Here is a 20,779-nt window from a genome sequence, read left to right on the forward strand (position 1 = left end):
ATTTGCATATGCTGATATATATATATAGCATATGCAAATTTTATGCAAATCTGTGGCCTCTTTGGGGGCCATGTGCACGTGGGCCCCGCAGCTACAAGACTGGAGATCGTCATATTGCAAGCTATAGCTATGCCTTGCATTGAGGTCCTGAATTTTTGAAGATGATTTACTCCGGAGAGCAGCTGTAATTGTTAATTACATAAACTTGCAGCTGGATCACTTGGAAAAAGTTTGCTTTGGGGTCTGTTTTGCTATTCGCTCTTAATCTGACCCATCAAAAGGGAAGGTTTTATTTTTCAGGTCTTCACACACCCAGCTGCTCCTATTTCCCTGGGATAAATCCTATTTTTCTATTCTTGTCCTGGGGCGAAACACCATCCCTGTGGGTTTTTTCCCCCCCAGGTGAGTTTTATTGTTTTTAACCATTATCCCGTTCCCCCCCCCCCTTGAAGAAATGTTGATGAGTGATTTTAATTTTCTTAAAACGTGCACAGTATAGCCTCCTTCCAATAGATTCTACCCACTGTGAATTGCTTCTCCAGATCATAAACGTTGCTGAATATGTCTGAGTCATAATTCTTCTATAATAAAACTCTACCAGCTCCATTGGGTTATGTCAGCTAGGGTGACCCTATGAAAATGAGGACAGGGCTCCTGTATCTTTAACAGTTGCATGGAAAAGGGAATTTCAGCAGGTGTCATTTGTATATAAGGGGAACCTGAGGAAATTTCCTCTTCATCACAACAGTTAAAGGTGCAGGAGCTATACTAGAGTGGCCAGATTTAAAAAAGGGCAGGGCTCCTGCAGCTTTAACTGTTGTGATGAAGAGGAAATTTCCTCAGGTTCCCCATATATACAAATGACACCTGCTGAAATTCCCTTCTCAATACAACTGTTAACGATACAGGAGCCCTGTCCTCCTTTTCATATGGTCACCCTATGTTAGCTAGCCTGCCTCCTCAGGAGCGAGAGCGTGACAGGCTACTCAATGGGAAACTCAATACAGTGTAGAACCGGAGAAGAGGAATCTTCAGCAGTGTATAAGAGAAGGAGGCAGGGAATCAGGTCCTCAGGTAGTGTCCCAGTGTCAGGATCTCCTTTGATGAAGCCCTGCCTTCTAGCAATAACAAAATCGCTGCTGCAATTCCAAAACCCATCACGCAGCATCACACTGATCCATCCCAGGTCGCAACCCCCAGCTCCCCCAAACATAGAAGCAGTAGCAATGAACGTGCACACCAATTTCATCTCAGGCTTAAAAGTTCTATTGCATGCAAAGGGAAGTAATATGCGAACTGAGTCGAGTATAAAACCTGGCATTTCTGAATGAATTTATTCCCAATCCATTACTTCCTGAAGCATTTAGTGGGCTCTCCCTATCACCAGCCTTTTCTGCAAAACAAGCCAAGATAACATTCATGAACAGCGATCTCCCTCGCTTATTTACAGTGAGGCTTTTTAAACGGGCTGCCAGCGAAATCGCTCCCCTCCCCAGGCACACGAGACGGGGCCGGTTTACAAGTAGAGTTTAATAAGTTCATCACTAACAGCAGAGGGGGTCAGGACCCCAAGATCTGTAAACAGGAGGGTGATGAGAGATGGGGAGGTGTAGTCGATCCAGGGATGCTCCACCATGAGTGCCTTGGTTTTCTTCAGCGTGTCTGCTTTGTACTGGGGAAGGAAATAAAGGAAAGACACAAGTTATCGTTTGCTACGGAAGGACAGGGGTTTTGGTTTTTTTCCGACTTGAAGGCGGCAGCTTGACTCAGAACACGAAGGAAGAAACTGCTTCATGGAACGAAAGGAAGCTGACCGCTACGACAAAGCCTTATGGGTTGGATTGGACCATACGCCTACCCAGATAAGCAACACTATGCGTGGTGGGGAGTGAAAGAGGCCACCTTCCCCCCAAATGCCTGCCCAATGCCACCGGCTCTCCATGTGCACGCATAGTGTTCTGTCCATGGGCAAAACGCAACACACATAAGCCTGGATTGCATGGTCTGAACACAGGAAACTGCCTTGACGTATTGAATTAGATCCTTCATCTACCTATTTGTTTATTTAAAACATTTATATTCCATCCTATATCATTAAGATCTCAGGGCGGCGTACAGATAAAAACATACAGTATAAAACAGTAAATATACACAGCTAAACACAAATTAAACCATGAACCAAGTTAAAACAATATATAATTTAAAAGCAGTAAAACAATTAAAACAGTTAAAACAATGTGCCATCTTAGTGAATTTAGCCATTGAAGGCTTTGTTAAAAATCCATGTTTTCACTTGGCGCTGAAATGAATCCAGTGCCAGTCGGGCCTCCAAGGGGAGGGCATTCCACAGTCGGGGTGCCACAACAGAGAAAGCCCTGTCCCTTGTCCCATCATAGCGTATATCTTGCGCTGGTGGGATGCGGAGAAGGGCTCCTCCAACAGATCTAAGGTCTCGGGCAGGCATATATAAGGAGAGGCGCTCCCTCAAGTATTGAGGTCCCAAGCCGTTTAGGGCTTTAAACGTCATTACCAACACCTTGAATTCCGACTGGAAGCGTATAGGCAGCCAGCGCAATGCCTTTAAGACCGGTGTTATGTGGTCTCTGGAAGATGTACCCGCCAGCAGTCTAGCTGCTGCATTTTGCACTAGCTGCAACTTCCGCGTCGTCTTCAAGGGCATCCCCCCTAGCTCTGTATCGCCTGCAGCAGGGTCTGGGGAGCTCTTTCAACCCAAGGTCCAAATTCCATTTCGAAGAATCTGTCGGGTACATTCCAGTGGCTGCGGGAAAGAAGGCAAAAGCGTTGGGGCCAAAAATACCAACGTATCTTCGCTTAAAGCGTTTACTGCCAGTAACAGCCTTAGGAGAGGCATTTTGACATCTGGAATGCGGGGAAATCCCCTACAAAAGCCAGGAACCTACCAAACTTGTTGGTTGAGGAAAGGGACTGACCAGTACCACACTCAGCAAGGTTGTTTCCTGGATCTACCTGGACAAGGTTCGACCCTACAAAGCTCACACTTGCCCTTGAGCTGCGGTCCTCACTTTGTCAATATCCTAGGCAGAACCCAGAAATCAACGACACAGTCTGGACCTGCCTGCGTTGGTCTGTAAACCCGAGCTCCATTTGAAAGTTATGCCACAAGCACTGAGCAGGAAAACCACCACCTACACTGCCAGACAGCCCCAGAGTCCTGAGTCGGGAGACCTTACCCCAAGGAATCTCCATCAGCCTTCCTCAATCTCCAGATGTGTTGGACTAGAACTGGCTGAGGGATTGAAGGAGTTCTAGACCAACACATTCTGGAAAGAGGGCTGAGCTACGTTTTGACAGGGCTGGGTATACGCGTTCATGGATCATTCCTAAGATCAGGCATTCTGTTGTTCAGACGTTCCCACACAGCTGCAAGCTACAGAATTTGACCACAGCCTACTGGAGGGAGACATCGTTTCCCCCTTACCTTAAACTTATCCGGGACGTCCTGTTGGTTCAGAGGGAAAAGCCGCACAAACTTGAAACTCTCGGCAACCACGTAGAAGGGCTTGTTCTGAGCTTTGGCGCACACGGCCATTTGATTTGTTCCAATCTGAGGAGGCCATTTAAGAATATAAGCAGAGCCCTGATGCTGGATCAGACCAAGGGTTCATCTAGTCCTGGAATCTGTTCATACAGTGGCCGGCCAGCTGCCCATGGGAAACCCACAAACAACAACACCCACCCACTTGCCCATGCTCCCCAGCAATTGTAGTATATAGGCCTACTGCCTCTGATCAGGACTAGTAGCCATGGATAGCCTTCTCCAGAAATTGTCTAATCCCCTTTTAAAGCCATCCAAATTGATGGCTTCATCATGTCTTGTTAAAATGAGTTCCGTAGTTCAACTATGCACTGGGTAAAGAAGTCTTAGGAAACTAGGGAAAATTCAGTATTAAGGGCTGCGTCCAATGATGACCCACCGCCAACGGAAGGTACTCCGGTGGAGGCTTCCGTCAGCGGAACAGGAAGGGAGGCTACTTCCATCTATTAGCCCACCAGCCATCTAATCTGCTTCAGGCTCTCTATACCCATGGGCAAAACGCAACACACATAAGCCTGGATTGCATGCTCTGAACCTAGGAAACTGCCTTGATGTATTGAATTAGATCCTTCATCTACCTAGCTCTGTATCACCTGCAGCAGGGACTGGGGAGCTCTTTCAACCCAAGGTCCAAATCCCATTTCGAAGAATCTGCCAGGTGTACATTCCAGTGGTGGCGGGGAAGGAGGCAAAGGCGTTGGGGCCAAAAATACCAACGTATTTGAGCTTAAGGCTTTTACTGCTAGTAACAGCCTTAGGAGAGGCGTTCTCATAGAATCATAGAATAGCAGAGTTGGAAGGGGTCTACAAAGCCATCGAGTCCAACCCCCTGCTCAATGCAGGAATCCACCCTAAAGCATTCCTGACAGACGGTTGTCCAGCTGCCTCTTGAAGGCCTCTAGGGTGGGAGAGCCCACAACCTCCCTAGGTAACTGGCTCCATTGTTGTACTGCTCTAACAGTCAGGAAGTTTTTCCTGATATCCAGCTGGAATCTGGCTTCCTGTAACTTGAGCCTGTTATTCCGTGTCCTGCACTCTGGGATGATTGAGAAGAGATCCTGGCCCTCCTCTGTGTGACAACCTTTTAAGTATTTGAAGAGTGCAATCATGTCTCCCCTCAATCTCCTCTTCTCCAGGCTAAACATGCCTAGTTCTTTCAGTCTCTCTTCATAGGGCTTTGTTTTCAGACCCCTGATCATCCTGGTTGCCCTCCTCTGAACACGCTCCAGCTTGTCTGCGTCCTTTTTGAATTGTGGAGCCCAGAACTGGACGCAATACCTAGATGAGGCTTAACCAGGGCTGAATAGAGAGGAACCAGTACCTCACGTGATTTGGAAGCTATACTTCTATTACTGCAGCCCAAAATAGCATTTGCCTTTCTTGCAGACATATCGCACTGTTGGCTCATATTCAGCGTGTGATCTACAACAATTCCAAGATCCTTCTCGTTTGTAGTATTGCTGAGCCAAGCAATCTGGAATGCGGGGAACACCCCCACACACACACAAAGCCAGGCACCTACTAAACCTACTATTTCCATCTATTAGCCCTCCCCCTGCCACCTGCCGCCCATCTAATCCGCTCCAGGGGTTTAGAGGACCCTTCAGAAGAGCATGGGAGATGGTGCAGGGGGAAAGGGAATCAGCGAAAATCCCCTCCCCGTTCCGCTGACTCAAAGAGCTGTCCATCAACAGAGGGACGCCACTGCATAGAATCCTAAGTGGTTTAGGGACCTCCCCACGGATCTGGTATATACACTTTACCTTGTTAATAATTCCTCCATTTTCCACTACACCTTCAGCGCCAACTATCACCAGGTCCACTTTTTCCATGATGTAGCTGTTTAGAAAAGAAAGAAAGAGAGTCAAAACATATACGGCAGTATGAGTTATTTAGGTCCTGCCTTTTTTCATCTGTAGAGCCCAGGTCTACTAAGCTAAAAAAAAAAGCAACCTTCCCCAAACTGATGCCCTCCAGATGCTTTGGACTACAATTCCCATCATGCCCAGCTAGTACTAACCAGACGGACTTACCCAACTGCAGCATCTAGGATTACAGTCACAGGAATGCCAAGTTCAGTGAGAGCGTTAGCCATCTTCTGCCTGTGTAATTATTAGGATTTTCATTTTTAAGAGCAATTTTTCCAACATGAATATCACGATCTTACATCTCATTGCAAGGAAAGTAATCGTATTTCTAAAAATCAAGTTTGTTTCCAATAAAGTGCCCAGTTATTAACGACGCTGATAAATCCCACCTCTCCTGTTGGACACGACAGTTTAAAGAACTGGGATGGCCTTGAAAGGCTTTATGCTGCAATTCTAAACACATTTACTCGAGAGCACGTGCCACTGAACTTAGAGACATGTCCATCCGAGGCCATGGCTAGACCAGGCCTATATCCCGGGATCATCGCTGTGCATCCAAATGACACACAGGGGATTCCGGGAGCAGGCAGGGATGACCCCTCCATTTGCCTGGGATAATCCTTAGGTCTAGCTAAGGCCCAAGTAAACATGCTTAGGATTGCACTGCTGAAGAATCAAGAACAGCGCCCCACGGATCCAGTCGCTTGGTCACCAATGGCGACCTCAAACCCACCCACCTCATCATCAGTGGCAACCTCCCTCCCCAAGTTCTCCTTGAAATGCAAAAAAATATTCACGCCAAGTGAAAGAAAGCCCAGTGCTGCCCTCATATGCTCTGTTTCTTTCCTTCTCTGAAGCTTGGCATGAAAAAAGACCTCTTTCCTCCTCTTCTTCCCCTGCCCCAGTCTTATGCCACATGCAGAGCAGTCAGGAATAGAGGCAGCATGGTGTAGTGCTTAGAGTACTGGATTATTTATTTATTTATTTATTTATTTATTTATTTATTACATTTCTATACCGCCCAATAGCCGGAGCTCTCTGGGCGGTTCACAAAAATTAAAATTATGGAATCCCAGATTCAAATCTCCACTCACAACAGGGAGAAAATGTGGAGCATCATGTGGGGAGGAGAAAAGAACTTTGCAGGCCATGTTGAACTTTGGAGGGAGGGGCAGGATGCAAAATAAAATAAAGTGGCAGTGTCAAAAGCATGTGAACCCCAATTAAAAAAAGGTCCAGAAATCCCATCCACCACGTTCCAGTGTTTCTTGAGCCATTCGTAAACCACAGGCCGCTAGCTCAGCAGCCAAGTTTGGCCATTGATCAGCCAACAGCTGAACATGCAGTGAGATCCTTTGCATCTTTACTTGGAAGTAAGTCCCATGGTGTTCAGCAGGGCTTACTCCCAGGTAAGTGTTGCAGCCTACATTCACAACAAGAGGGTAAACTTGTTCAGGTAAAGGCTGAGTGAGAATTAGCTTAGTATGTCAGCATTTATTATCTGTGCAAATCATGGTAATAATTACATTTATCACCATTACTTGCACCGAACGCCGTTGACGAAAGAGGGGGAAATGTTTCCTTCTACTTGCCCTGCTCGATCAGGCTGTGATTCGGTGACGTAGACGCTGAAACGTTTCTTTGTCTTTGCAGCGGCTTCTAACACTCTCAGGACCACTTTCGAGTATGCGTGAGTTAATATTCTCTGCAGAGGCAATGCACAAAATTCTTCAGTTTAAGATCTGTAAATGGCAGGATAGCCCATGCCAGCTCCTGCCCTCGTGCAGAGCAATCAGTGGGGATACACAAAACAGAACCAACACAACAGAACCCTCCTTCATCGTAGGGAGTCCACGCTCACTCACCCCGCCATCTTTGACAAAGGTGTGGCAAAGCGCGGCAACTTTCTGCCTCGTCTCAGAGATTCGCTGTACGAAAATCTCCCCTCTTTCAATCATGATCGCTTTACATTTGGAATAGTCCTGGGGAAAGCAGAAAGAGGTTAAAAGATGGCACGGGAGACTGAATTACAGAAATGAGCCAGAACGCGTCTGGGGTGTCATGCTTAACACGTCACCACCCCCCAAAAGTGCTAAGGTTTATGCAACCCCTGACTTTTATTATTATTATTATTATTATTATTATTATTTATTTATTTATTTATATAGCACCATCAATGTACATGGTGCTGTACAGAGTAGATACTGACTTAGATACCCTTCCCCCTCATCCTAGGTCTGTATGACTCCCAGATATTTAATAATCATAATCATAATCATAATCATAATCATAATCATAATAATTTGTTTCTTACCCACCTCTCCGTCTGGATCGAGGCAGGGAACAACAAGTATAAAATACATAAAACTGAATTAATATACATTATTAAAACATCCTAAAATTCCACTGGATTTAAGCACTTTGCACATGCTTAGGAGCTCTCTTTTACCAATTTAATCCTTTAATAGCCTCACGCCCACTTTGGAAAAATGGCTGAGTGAAACTCACCGGGTTCTCCAAAGACGTGAGGCTGATGAATCTTAAAAAGAGCTCCCCTCCAGAAGAGATGGCCACTGAGGAATCAACACTGGAGAGTGTTTCTATTGCATGTTTGAGATTTGCTCTCAGCCCCTGGATTGTCTCGCCTGACAGATAGAGAGGGAGAGGGAGTAAGCAACGACAATCTAGTCCAGCAGTGGGCAGACTTCAGGCTTTTGGAATCTACTTTGTTTTGAACTAGAACACCCCAAGATCCAACATCTGGAGGCAGATGCAAAATAGCTGCTTTCAGGGGGCGGAGACAAATGAAAAATGGTAGCTCAGAGAGCGGAGCTTATGAGTGGGACGCTGGGAAGATCTTCATATACAAGTACAAATCCTACATCTGAGTTGCTAAAAGGCAGTGCTGGAAAAACTGCATGAAGACCCTCCGTTATGCCTGGATACAGCTTCAGCTGAGAGCCCTCATGCCCCCCAACACACCTGCTACTGATTGCCACTGCTGAGGACTTCAGAGGAAGCAGCAGCCTTTCCATTCTGTTTAGTCCCAACTCCATGACCTGCTGAACTGGAGAACTAAGAATCTAGTGTCTGAATTTCCTTTCCCCCCTCCTTTCCTAATTTCCATTCCTTTTGTGTTATAGCTCTTACATTGTAAGCCTGCAGGCAGGGACTGTGTTTGTAAGGGCACAATCCTACGCATATTTCGAAAGAGGAAAAAAAGTCCTATAAAAGTCCTGGGAGTTGTAAGAATTTTTTTTCTGTCTAAATATGCATAGGATTGTGCCCTAATCTGCTCTGGGAACATTTTTGGCTGAAGAGCAAGATATAAATGTTTTGAATGAATGAACATCTCAACCAAAGGCAACCAATTAATAATCCTATTTTACAGGTGGCAAGAACAGAGAGATAAGCAATTAGCACAAAGTCAGTCATGTTAATCTCTTACCATTTTGCTTGCTGATATTAATTTTTACTACTATTTATTATATAAAGCAGCCTTCTCCCAACCTGTCCTCTACAGAAATTTAGCCTGAGTTCTGCAAATAAATTCTGATCTACCTTCTGCTTCCTTCTGATTTAATCTTCTGCTGACCTCTCACTTTGGTACCCACTCCATATCTCAACCCACACAGTCCCCAGGTATTTCATGCCTTTGTCTCTCTTCAGAAACTCCAACAGGACATGGATAGCGGCCACAGCAGAGGCGACATCTGGGTCCTGCCTCATCTGGGTGTTAAAGGCTTCCGCCAACTCTGGAAAAAAGAGGAGGAGGAGCACAGAAAAAGGAGAGAGAGTGACTAAAGTTCTGCATCCATATCTCACAAGCTCTAGTTCCACATTAAAATATTATGCACATGGTTTAACTTGTGTGCTGTAATATTTGGAACCTCTACAATAGAGAAGTTGATACCTTTCCTACGAAGTGCATTTGCTGGGCTACAAACAAGTGTTCATTATTCTGGCTGCTCTCCCGTACCTGTCACAATTATGTGACAGGGGGTAATCTAACAGGTGCAGCACTGGGTCATCCTGTGGCAAAAAGCAAGTCCTGCTGAACATCTGCATGTTGCATCATGTCCTGCTTGTGGTTCCCTGGTCAACAGCTGGTTGGCCACTGTGTGAATAGTCTGCTGGACTGGATAGACCCTTGGTCTTGATCCAGCAGGGCTCCTGATATGATCTCTTTGCCCAGCAATGTTCCTCTGCCTCAGAATCCTGCCCCCAAACCTGGAGAGCGCTGCTCCTTGCTGCAGTGCAAGCTAAATGGTATTATAAAGCAAATCCCTCCATGCCTCAGGTACGGGAACTCTTTGAATGACAGTTCCAGCATACAATACAAAAGCCAGGAAAAGCAATAGAATACAGGACGCTTTTATTATAATTTGCTATTGCAAATAATCATAATGAATTATTATCATTTCAACAAACCAAATGCTCATATAGGATAGTCAAGCAAAACATTTTGTGCTGTTTGTTTTCCTTGGTGTCCTTTTCCTTGATTTTCCTTGTTTTCCTTTTGTGAACCGCCCAGAGAGCTCCGGCTATTGGGCGGTATAGAAATGTAATAAATAAACAAACAAATAAATAAATAAATACAAATTGATCAAGCATAATCCGCCCAACCCCATCCTGTGTTTTGCTCTGATGACGACCCTAGGAACTGTCCAAATTTCAGCAGGGCACAACCCCCAAAGGCCAAATTAAAACCAAAAGAATATTTTAAATAAATTGGAACGGGGGTTGCCTGCCTCACCTGTTTCGTTCATGGTGCGGGAAAAGGTGTCGCGCGAAGCTATCCTAAGCCACGCTGCCGCTGAGGCGGAACCTTTGTCACGGCGCCACTTGCCTTCGCCGGAAGCCTTTCGGGATGCACCCGCTTCCGGAAGAGGGAAGAAAAACGAGAAGTCAGACGGTGACTACAAGCGGACGCGATCGTGACGTCACTTTGGGGCGACGGAAGTGTTGGCTTGTGCCTGCTGCTGGGCGCTATGAGTGGCGGTGAGTCTGAGGTCCCAGTTGCTTTCTCCCACCCCCAGGACCACCTGCAGGATAAGATGTGGGGACGGACCAAAATTCAAATTCCTGTTTTGTATTTTTGCTGAGTTAGGTGATTTTGGGGAGAGTCTTACACACACTTGTCAAATTCCCATTATTATTATTTTTTTAGAAGTTCAGGCTTTTCAGTGTGATTGCCTCTGAACATGTGCAGAGTGCTCCCCCTTCCAGTCTCCCCCTTCCCAGAAAAACGTAACTAATAGGATAAAAAAAGGGGGGGGAGCAAATTAGGGTTTTAATTAATGCATGTTTTGTGGAACTCACTGCTGCGTGATGGAATGATGAGCCAGTTTAATGGGTTTTAAAAGGGGATGAAATGACCTCACGGAGGAGAGCGGGGGCCTGCGAGGTAGTCGCTATGTTAGGTGAGGTAGAGGCAGCTTCAGTTGGGGGTTGGTGCTAGCATGAGAGAGGGCACATGCCTTGCCATTGTTTGGGTGCTGGCCTTGATGAGCCATTGATCTGATTTCTCTTAAGTTGTGAAAATGTTTCTGAGCATGCGAAGGATGCCTTTCTTTGTGTTACAGGCTATACTTCTAGTATTCCATAGGGTCTTGGCCCCACCGTTTATAATTATCCCACCATATCTGTTTTTAGAAAAAATCTGCCAATGTGAGGATAATGCTTCCTGTGACTGATGAAAGCTTATGCCGTTATAAAGCTGTTGCTCTGTAAGGTGCTATTGTACCTTTTTTGTGTCTTCTTCATGGAGGAGTGCGAAAAGAAGGAAAACCCTGTAGGGGAGTAAAAAAATAAGCCAAGGGCAAGGGCGGAACCAAGGGATCTTCTACAAAAATATTATTAGTAAAAGGTTTATTAAAGTGCACTTTAATAAACCTTTTACTAATAATATTTTTGTAGAAGATTCCTTGGTTCTGCCCTTGCCCTTGGCTTACTATTCTTCATGGAGGAGCTTTGCTTCTGCTTAAAAAGCGAAATCAAATGGACCGGAGACAGCAGTTTCTTTTCTTTTAAAGGATGCTTTGCAAATCAGAACTAGGCACACACTGCTCCATGTTCTCTTTGTAAGCTAATAGGATTTGTACTAACTAGAAGATTGATTTGACCTGTGTTTCCTTTCTGGTGTTCTTGCATCTCAAGAAACAAATGTGATTCCTGAGATGCTGCCATGCCTTTTTGAAAAGGGTGCTGGAAGCTCTTTTGATACCCCTTTTTATGTGTGTTTGTGCAAACTAGGCTCTTCTGCCTCTACATGATTAGAGACAACAAAACAAATTGGACTTAGAGATTGTAAATGTCTTTGGGGGGGTGTAATTTCTTTTTCTTTAGATGATGAGCTGAATCTCCTAGTCGTTGTAGTTGACACAAACCCTATCTGGTGGGGAAAGCAAACATTAGCAGGATCAGAGGTAAGATGTTTCCATTGTATTTGTAATCTATTTCAAGGTTGTAGAATGGCCTGCCAGGAGAGATTCGTCAACTTAACAGTTTTTCGGAATTTAAGAAAGCCATAAAGACTGATCTCTTCCGGCAGGCCTACCCAGTAGAATTTAAAAATGCCTTTTAATAATGTGCTGCTTTTAATAATGTATTAGTTTTATATGTTTTAATCAATTCTATGTATTTTATGGTGTTTTGCATTTGTGTTGTACCCCGCCTTGATCTAGAGGGAGAGGCAGATGATGATGATGATGATGATTATACAACTTTTAGTAGTAGTACTATAACCTAACTGTACTACTAGTGAGCCGACATTTGCATGTACAATTTTATGTTCCTTTTTCAAACTGTGATGAATGATGCATTGATGTGCGACTTGGGCTTTGTTTACATTAAAAAAAAAATTATAAGATTTCTCAGGATAAATACGGTTTGATGAGATCCTCTCAGATTTAATTTCTCTTTGTGCATGATTCTGGACTATAATAATTTCCCTCCCTTCTCCTCTCTTTGCAGCTTACATTATCAAAATGCCTCGATGCAACCATGGTATTGGGAAACTCACACTTGTTCATGAACCGCAACAACAAACTCGCTGTGATAGCCAGCCATATACAAGAAAGGTATTGTAGTTTTTTGTAATGTCGCGCACCTGAGGGAGAGTAGTGGTGGGTAGATATAGGAAGGGCACATGTGCAGTTCAGTATTCTGGTGATAAAGAGTGATGGGATGGCTGTCTCAGCCTTGCTTGGCTTTAAACTGCTCATTTGGCGGCCCACATTTTGGAAATGGGATGCTTAGTCCAAGCCAGCAAGGGAATTCATGCATCTTGGTGCTCACCTAGAGGCTTGTGGGTACTCGCCCTAGGTGAGTGTATGAGTGACAAAGCACACAGTTGGCCTAACCTACCTCGCCGTGTTGATGTGAGGATAAGTGAGTGAAAACAGCACCTGTTCCATTTGGCTGCAGCAGAGAGAGCGAGATGGGAAGCAGGGCCACTGCATCAGCTCTGTTCAAAGCCCAGCTTCATCGGACTCCTCCTCTCCCTGAACTGTTTCCATTCCAGCTGGTCATCATAAGAACTGCTATTTAACTTTATGACTTGGTGCCTGAGTTTCCTTTCCCCTTCCCTCCCCTTCTTCCTTTTGTGTTGTGCCTTTTAGTTTGTAAGCTTCCAGGCAGGAAGCTTACAAATTTTTTTAGACTGATTTTATGTAAGCTGCTCTGGGAGCCTTTTCATCTGAAGAGCAGGGGAAAAATACTTTAAATAAATAAATAAGAATGGTAAAGCATGTACACTAAAAGTGAATAGGAACAAAAGAACGCACTATTTCTTTCTTCTCCCTGAAACGCACATTGTACGTCTAATGTTTTGTTGTCTGGTGCTTCGTATTAATTGTGGCAATAGAGTTCTTGAATGCTTAACGCAGCTTAATCTTCTACGTACATTTCTCATAGCCGTTTCCTGTACCCTGGAAAGCGTTGGGCAGCTGTAGATCTCTTTGGAGAGTCTGGGGAATCTAATATTTCGGGCAGCAAGGATGGAAAGTATGAGTTATTAACGACCATCAATGAAACCATTGCAGAGGAAATCAATGACCTCATGACCAACAGTAAGATGAACCTCTGGTTCTGTTCACTGTGTTCCCTAGCGTCTGGGTGGGCAATGCTGGCTGGGGACGATGGTAGTTGTAGTCCAACGACCCAGTTGGATAAGGCTGTATTATTAAATAATATCTGGTTTTATCTTTGGCTATTAGAGGTTCCCATGGGGTGTGGGTGTGGGTGTGCTCGCATGTAGGAGCTCAAACATCTTTTTTTTAAATAAAATATCTTAGAGAAACTTAGCATAACAGGATTTTTTAAAAGTCCTCTTAAGCAGACTCTCTTTAAAAGGCTATGAGGAAGGGAATAATATGTTCTTTTTAGTCTTTTCTCGTATGACAGTGGTCCATGGCAAATGGTTATTGATTTTTACTGAAGTAAGCAGCTGTCCGTGGTAAAAGCATAATGTGGAACAAGCAAGGTGTACTCAAGACAGCAAAATGCAATCCGTGGTTTCTTTTTCTTTTTTGATTGCAGCGGAAATAAAAGGGCAGCAGACTGAAACGTTACTGGCAGGATCTCTCGCTAAAGCACTTTGCTGTATCCTTTTGAAACCCAAAATGATCTTCTATCATTTCAAAACCAAAGCATGAAGATATTTTCTGCAGCTATTTCTACGTTCGTCACCATGGAGAAGATCATAATTATCACTGTATGTCGATTTTTAGAGTTTCATGAGCAAAAAAGAGGCAAATCTCTGTTCCCCAAGAACCTACAATATAAATTTTGACAGTGAGGAAGACAATAAGGGAGGGAGAGATGGACAAAGGGAGGGGGCGGTAGGGAAATTAAGGAGTTAAGCCAAAAGTTTAAAGGAAAAGGTGGGAAGAGATCTGAAGAATTTTTTTTAAAAAAAGTCGCACTGAACTTATTTATTCATAGTGTGAATAATCTAAAGAAACTGTCTCATATCAGATCTGAGTACTTGTCTACCTAGTCCAGGTGACACATTTATCTTGCGTAATTATGCCTGGGTGGGGAGGAGGGTTGCACTGAGTACTCTATTTTTTTAAATAATGGATTCCTGAATATTGTATATGTCAGATATTCACAGGATGATTAAAGCAGGAACAGGTACAGTTTTCTAACTTTTTCCAAACTATGGTTGAGTTATTTCAAACAAACAAATGTCAAAAGAAGAGGGTTTTTTTTTAAAAAATAGTGGCTTTCAAGTCTGGTTTGAGTCATTATTTCAGTTTTATTACTCTGAATGTAATGGGTTTACTGCTGTCAGAACTATTTCTTGATCTGTGCAGGTCCTGGCTGCACATTTGGCCCATGCAGACATAATACTTTATTAGGGTTAGCACTGCAGCATGATCTATTGCCTTAAACCTTGTTAAAAACCCCAAAGGATACAGCACAACTATAGCATAGCTTGCCAAGCTAGACCCTGTGCCTTGAGGGCATGTAGAGGTATTGGCTTAGAGGCAATAATATTTTTCTCTTCCTCTTCTCCCATTCAATATGTAGCTGGACAAGAAATTAAATCCAGGATTTTGGTAAGACATTTCTGATTTCCTTGACAGCTATTCAAGCGCAGTAGATTCTACTGAATAGAAGATCTAGAGACTTAGGCGATGCTAATTTCTTTATCCAGGTCATAAAAGCCGCTGAAGACAGTGCGTTGCAGTATATGAACTTTATGAATGTGATCTTTGCAGCCCAGAAGCAGGTGACTCCAAGAGCCTTTCACAACCCCTATAGTTATATATGCATTTTTATACGTTATACTCCTAGCCCTGTTTTTAAATGACTTGCTCTGTGTCATTACCAAGTAGTGGAGAAGGAGCTGATGGCTAAAACATAGACACAAAAAAGAGTTTAGTGGCACCTTTATAGTCAGACAGGTTTCTTGCGGCATCAGCTGTCAGACCAGAATGCACATTATTGCTTGCCTCTGTCATGAACTCACTGGCCCAGTTCACTTGCCTTCCCTCTCTTCCTGTACGGCTGTGAGGAAAGACTGGAAAATTTCACTTCTGTTTTAGGTTAACTGCAGTTAAGCATGCCGTTCCAACCTGGATAATCTCAACTGTGGTTTGTTGAAGTAAACCAGCTTCTTGAACTGTTGTTTGCAGTTAGCTTATGTCCACTAATCGTAGTTAAGAGTAACCATAGTTTGTCAGGTTGGGATGGCACGGCAAACTGCAGTTAATCTAAGCTAGAAGTGAAAGCTTCTCAACTCCTCACAGCCATGCCATCTCCATCTAAAAGAACCTACTAGGTAAACTTGGGCAAGCAACAGTTTCTTAGCGCCCACCCCCCACTCCCCTTTCATGGAGGACTCCTCCCTTTGGCTGTTTTTTCACACCCTCCAATCAGGCTGACCAGAGGTTGCTACGTGACGTCCAAATACGGACACTATACATTAATCATGGGTCAAACAACCCTCAGTTAACCTCAGTTAGTTGCTAGGTTAACTATGGGTTGTTTAACCCACAATTAGGCTACAGAGGTCAGGTTCAGATCAGCATGCTTGGGGGTTGCATGTACAAAATGGTGGTGGAACATGCCTGGCACATGATGCAGCAAACCCTGGGTTAATTAACCCAACAATTTGCTGTCGTTATGTGTGAACCGGCCCACTGAAAAGTAGCCAAGTTTGTTTGCTTCAGATTTGGAATCTCTCTTATGCTAACATTTCTTCTTTTCTCCCGGTTCCTTTTTTTGCAGAATATTTTGATTGATGCCTGTGTTTTGGACTCTGATTCGGGGCTCTTGCAGCAGGTATGATGTATGCTTTATAATAATGGATATTGGTTGATTACATAATGTATATCGAGTGGCCTAGCTTTACTGGAACGTGTCCTGCAAAAGTGATTAGAACTTCGGCAACATTTTGTTCAGTGTCCAGAATCTCCATAAAAAAAATTGCAGCTGCAAGCATGTGAGGATTATAACTCCATATGATTTACAGTGTTTGCACACAGTTCTGAATATGGAGGAATATTTTTACTCTGGGATTTTTAGCCGTTGATTGGACTGTTAGACCTTAAGATACGTTTTAGGATATCGAGACCTCTGGCAAATAAAGAGCAAGAACCTAAACCTCATGACTGCGAAAATAATTTGTGACATTATTTTCACAGCCATGAGGTCGAGGGACTTGCTTTTTAACTCAGGGTATTACTAAGTAGCTTCAGAAACATAGCAATCAGAGAGTTGGTTCACCTAGTTCAATACTATCTAAATCAGGGGGTGTTGAACTTCTTCCAGCCCAACAGTTTAATTGCATTTTGGGGGAGCTCTCCGGACTGCATTCCAGGAAAAAGGACAAGGGTCAAGATAAACCAGCATCTTTGAGCGTAAAGCTGTTTTTGCCAGTAACTAATCCTTAGGAGAGACGTTTCAACCTTCTAGCAAAGTGCACCGCTCTTTCAAAATGCATCATGCCCTCTTTTCCAGGCTTGTGATATTACTGGTGGTATCTACTTGAAAGTCCCCCATATGCCATCTCTTCTGCAGTATTTGCTGGTGAGTTTGATTTTTACAACACCCTCTAAACGTGTTCTAGAACCGCTTTGCTAATGACCCCCCTAGAAACATCGCTGAGGCGACAGTGGGGATTTCAGGTCATGTGGGAAAATGCTATTTTCCCTTCTTCACTAACAGGATGCCAAAACCTTTTGCTTCCTTGGATGATGTTTTGACTTGGAGATAGAATAGCAGAGTTGGAAGGGGCCCACAAGGCCATCGAGTCCAACCCCCCGCTCAATGCAGGAATCCACCCCAAAGCATCCCCGACAGATGCTTGTCCAGCTGCCTCTTGAAGGCCTCTAGTGTGGGAGAGCCCACAACCTCCCTAGGTCACTAATTCCATTGTCGCACTGCTCTAACAGTCAGGAAGTTTTTCCTGATGTCCAGCTGGAATCTGGCTTCCTTTAACTTGAGCCCGTTATTCCGTGTCCTGCACTCTGGAAGGATCGAGAAGAGATCCTGGCCGTCCTCTGTGTACAACCTTTTAAGTATTTGAAGAGTGCTATCATGTCTCCCCTCAGTCTTCTCTTCTCCAGGCTAAACATGCCCAGTTCTTTCAGTCTCTCTTCATAGGGCTTTGTTTCCAGACCCCTGATCATCCTGGTTGCCCTCCTCTGAACACGCTCCAGCTTGTCTGCGTCCTTCTTGAATTGTGGAGCCCAGAACTGGACGCAATACTCTAGATGAGGCCTAACCAGGGCCGAATAGAGAGGAACCAGGACCTCACGTGATTTGGAAGCTATACTTCTACAATTCCTCCTTTCAAGGGAGAGCAGATGGACAGTTATCACCTTTGCATCCTGTTTGTCAGCTTCTTAGGGCCTCTGGTGAACCACCCTCAGAAGCAGAATACCAGGTTAGGCCGACTTTGGCCTAACCTAGTAAGCTTTTGTTCTTAGTCTTCTCATCCAGGAGTGGGCAGACCTCAGACTTCTGGGTTTTACCTTGCTTTTTTAAAAAACTAGAACCCTACCAACCAGGTACAAAGTACCTGCATTTCCCCAATAAATGAGGTGGGGATGCAAGATAGGGCATTCTCAAATGCAGCCCCCTCTCTCCCATTTGTGGAACTCCCTCCCAAGAGGTGTGATTAGCCCCCACTGTGAATACTTTTAAACATCAGCTAAAGAACTTTTTTAATTTACAGAAGCATTTGACTCCTGACCTGTTGATTTTGGTGTTTTGGGGTTAGGTTATTGCTGCATTTTAAATTGTTTTGTTTGTAGCATTTTATTGTCGTTATATTGGTACCTGTTTTATTAATATTATAAGCTGCTCCATGCTCCTTTTGGAGGAAGAATTTCAAATAAATAAATAAATGGCATAAGCATTTCAAATAAGTAAAATAAAGCAGCATCTTAGGATGTGGAGACAGATGCCAAATGGAATCTCATCGGGCAAAGCCAATTACCAACTGTATCCCAAATAATAATAATAATGATAATAATAATAATTTTATTTCTTACCCGCCTCTCCATTTTGATCGAGGCGAGGCACAGCAGTAAGTATAAAATACATAAAATACTGATTTAAAAACATAGTATATCTTGTTAAAACATCCTAAAAAAACATCCTAAAAGCATACTAAAATTCCACTGATAACAATTATAATTATAATAATAATAAGTAGTCACATACTGGGATGACCCCCATATAAAAGTACAAATCCACATCTGACGGACTACAGATCAGGGACTCTAGCAGCCTAACTTAAGAGGTGAGGGGGCGGGGAATCCCTTTTTGTTGCAATTGTTAAATAATTGGGAGAGTGCAGAAGAAGCCAAACGGCAGGGGGTGGAACCCAAAAATGGAGTTCTTCGAGAATGTTATTTTGATAAGCTTTTCTTGAAATTATGTTTATTCAGACAAGCCAATGCGTTTCGGACTCCAAAAACTTGGGTCCTTCCTCAGGGCAGTCTAAAAACATGATAAAGACATATACATTTTAGAAAGAGAGAATAAGTACTGAAAGAGAGATATTCCTATACAAAATGTATGTAAAAGTACTTGCAAAACTCAAGATATTTAAAATGTTATATAAAATACTCTTAAAAGACATACCATTGAAAGCTATATAAAACGTTTTTAAACATATTATATATTCAGCCAGAAATTTAAAACTGAAGATTGACACATCAAGATACAACGATATAGAAGAAAGTTTAATAACATTCTTTAAGAACTCCAATTGTTGGTTCCACCCCTTTCCGTTCGGCTTCTTCTGCACACAAATAATTGGGAGACACAGAATCCCTTGCCAATCTACTACATATCATCCAGTGATCTACTTATACATCCTGATCTAGCTTCACCCACCCTTACTCTAACCTAGCAGCTTTCTCCTAGGCTCTAAACTCTGTTATTATTACAGTGGGTATATCTGCCCGACCAAGAGCAAAGATCTCAGCTGATCCTCCCACCCTCTGTTCACGTCGACTACCGGGCCGCTTGCTTCTGCCACCGAAACCTCATTGAAATCGGTTACGTCTGCTCTGTGTGTCTGTCAAGTAAGCTTTATCCAATTGTCTTTCTTGGGTTTTGCTTGGTTTCTGTGACCTTAAAACAGTTAGATTAATCAGAATGTATCTGTTCCTTATTTTCCAGTCTTCTGCAACTTCAGTCCAATTTGCACGACTTGCGAGTAAGTGTCCTTGAGAGAACCTTTTAAAGACGCCGCAGGCAGGGTGCTATCTCTTCTGCCCTCTTGGTTTTAAAAACAAAACAAGCTTCTAGCCCTTGTTGTTGCAAAGGGAGGGCTTTGCACGTTTAGATAGAAAAAGTTCTACAACTTCCGGCATGCCCCAGCCACTTGTAAAAAATAAAATAAAAGTTCTGCGTAAACATGCACAGAATTATGCCTTAAGGCAACAATTCTCTGCACATTTTCCTCGTTCACCTTGGGAGACTGTACTTTTGAGCAGAAATGCATAGCATTACCAATTTTGGAGGCAAAAACCCATGTAGACAGAGCATACAGATACTTGCAAGTTTAGCTGGATGTGCATGCTTTATTCTGGGTGCATATTTTAGGATTTTCTGTAGGCAGAATTTTTATTTTTATTCTGGAGTACACAGAACATGCACTGTTCTTATCAACTCTCGTCTCTCCTTTCAGGACTGCCTTTAAGATTTCACTGCCGGCTGTCATGAAAGCAAAGAAAAAGAAACTTAAATTTGCCATCTAATGGTACTGTTAATGCCTGCTGCCTTCCGGCTGCAATTCCATGGCTTGGGTCGTTGCCGTGAAACTACCAATGATGTTTCCAGGATAACAGAAAGGAGAGACCTGTATTAAAATGGGCAGGCCGAGGACTAAACGTTTCGGGACATTTGCATAAGTTAGCACAAAACCAGTCTCTTCAGCGACAAGTGATAACGCTAGCTTGTAATGCGTGTTATAAAGTCATCATGCTTCATCTGCAACTGCCTGGAACCCACAACTGCAGCTGGTGGAGATATGAAGGCAGAAATGTACAACACCAAGTGTGTGGTGTCAAGCTCCTCTATTAGATCCTTGGACCAATGCCTAGCAGAACAAGCTCATTTAAACCTCGACACCTTCCTTCCAAAATGAAAGCCCCGTTAAATTTAAGTACACCGCCCTGAGATCTTAATGATATAGGGCGGGATACAAATGTTTTAAATAAATAAATGAGTAGAAATCTAATTCCCTCTATTCCCAAGGACTGAAATTTCAGGGCTCCTGGGCTGGACCTGCAGAGCCATTTTTGAGTTGAGAGAGAGAGAGAGAGAGAGAGAGAACTGCCCCAATGAAAGATTGCAGCAGCAT

At 43.6% G+C, this 20,779-nt stretch overlaps 2 protein-coding genes across 2 annotated transcripts; one reads left to right on the plus strand and one right to left on the minus strand.

Moving 5' to 3' along the window:
- Positions 1-1,396: 1,396 nt before the first annotated feature.
- Positions 1,397-10,304, minus strand: EIF2B1 (eukaryotic translation initiation factor 2B subunit alpha). The gene is made up of 9 exons (XM_063143683.1): positions 10,202-10,304; positions 9,099-9,200; positions 7,954-8,090; positions 7,311-7,427; positions 7,034-7,150; positions 5,611-5,675; positions 5,341-5,416; positions 3,461-3,586; positions 1,397-1,672 (listed from the first exon to the last, which is right to left on the minus strand). Exons 1-9 carry the CDS (start codon positions 10,212-10,214, stop codon positions 1,517-1,519), a joined length of 909 nt encoding a protein of 302 aa, XP_062999753.1. The 5' UTR covers positions 10,215-10,304; the 3' UTR covers positions 1,397-1,516.
- A 96-nt stretch (positions 10,305-10,400) lies between these two features.
- Positions 10,401-20,738, plus strand: GTF2H3 (general transcription factor IIH subunit 3). The gene is made up of 14 exons (XM_063143971.1): positions 10,401-10,446; positions 11,794-11,873; positions 12,421-12,527; positions 13,363-13,517; positions 13,987-14,049; positions 14,554-14,583; positions 14,983-15,011; positions 15,110-15,184; positions 16,186-16,239; positions 16,918-16,986; positions 19,361-19,496; positions 19,594-19,630; positions 20,105-20,581; positions 20,646-20,738. Exons 1-13 carry the CDS (start codon positions 10,437-10,439, stop codon positions 20,172-20,174), a joined length of 915 nt encoding a protein of 304 aa, XP_063000041.1. The 5' UTR covers positions 10,401-10,436; the 3' UTR covers positions 20,175-20,581; positions 20,646-20,738.
- The last annotated feature ends 41 nt before the right edge of the window (positions 20,739-20,779 follow it).

The sequence above is a fragment of the Elgaria multicarinata genome, chromosome 18 (assembly GCF_023053635.1).
Source record: "Elgaria multicarinata webbii isolate HBS135686 ecotype San Diego chromosome 18, rElgMul1.1.pri, whole genome shotgun sequence".
NCBI lineage: Eukaryota > Metazoa > Chordata > Lepidosauria > Squamata > Anguidae > Elgaria > Elgaria multicarinata.

Bases quoted from the DNA above. Each gene is read 5' to 3' on its own strand.
- EIF2B1 (XM_063143683.1), bottom strand. The intron at 7,428-7,953 runs GTGAGTTTCACT...TGCTTTCCCCAG, and splicing joins TCACGTCTTTGGAGAACCCG to GACTATTCCAAATGTAAAGC. The intron at 1,673-3,460 runs GTAAGGGGGAAA...TTCCTTCCCCAG, and splicing joins ACGTCCCGGATAAGTTTAAG to TACAAAGCAGACACGCTGAA.
- GTF2H3 (XM_063143971.1), top strand. The intron at 14,584-14,982 runs GTACAGTTTTCT...TTCAATATGTAG, and splicing joins GATGATTAAAGCAGGAACAG to CTGGACAAGAAATTAAATCC. The intron at 19,497-19,593 runs GTAAGCTTTATC...CTTATTTTCCAG, and splicing joins CTGCTCTGTGTGTCTGTCAA to TCTTCTGCAACTTCAGTCCA.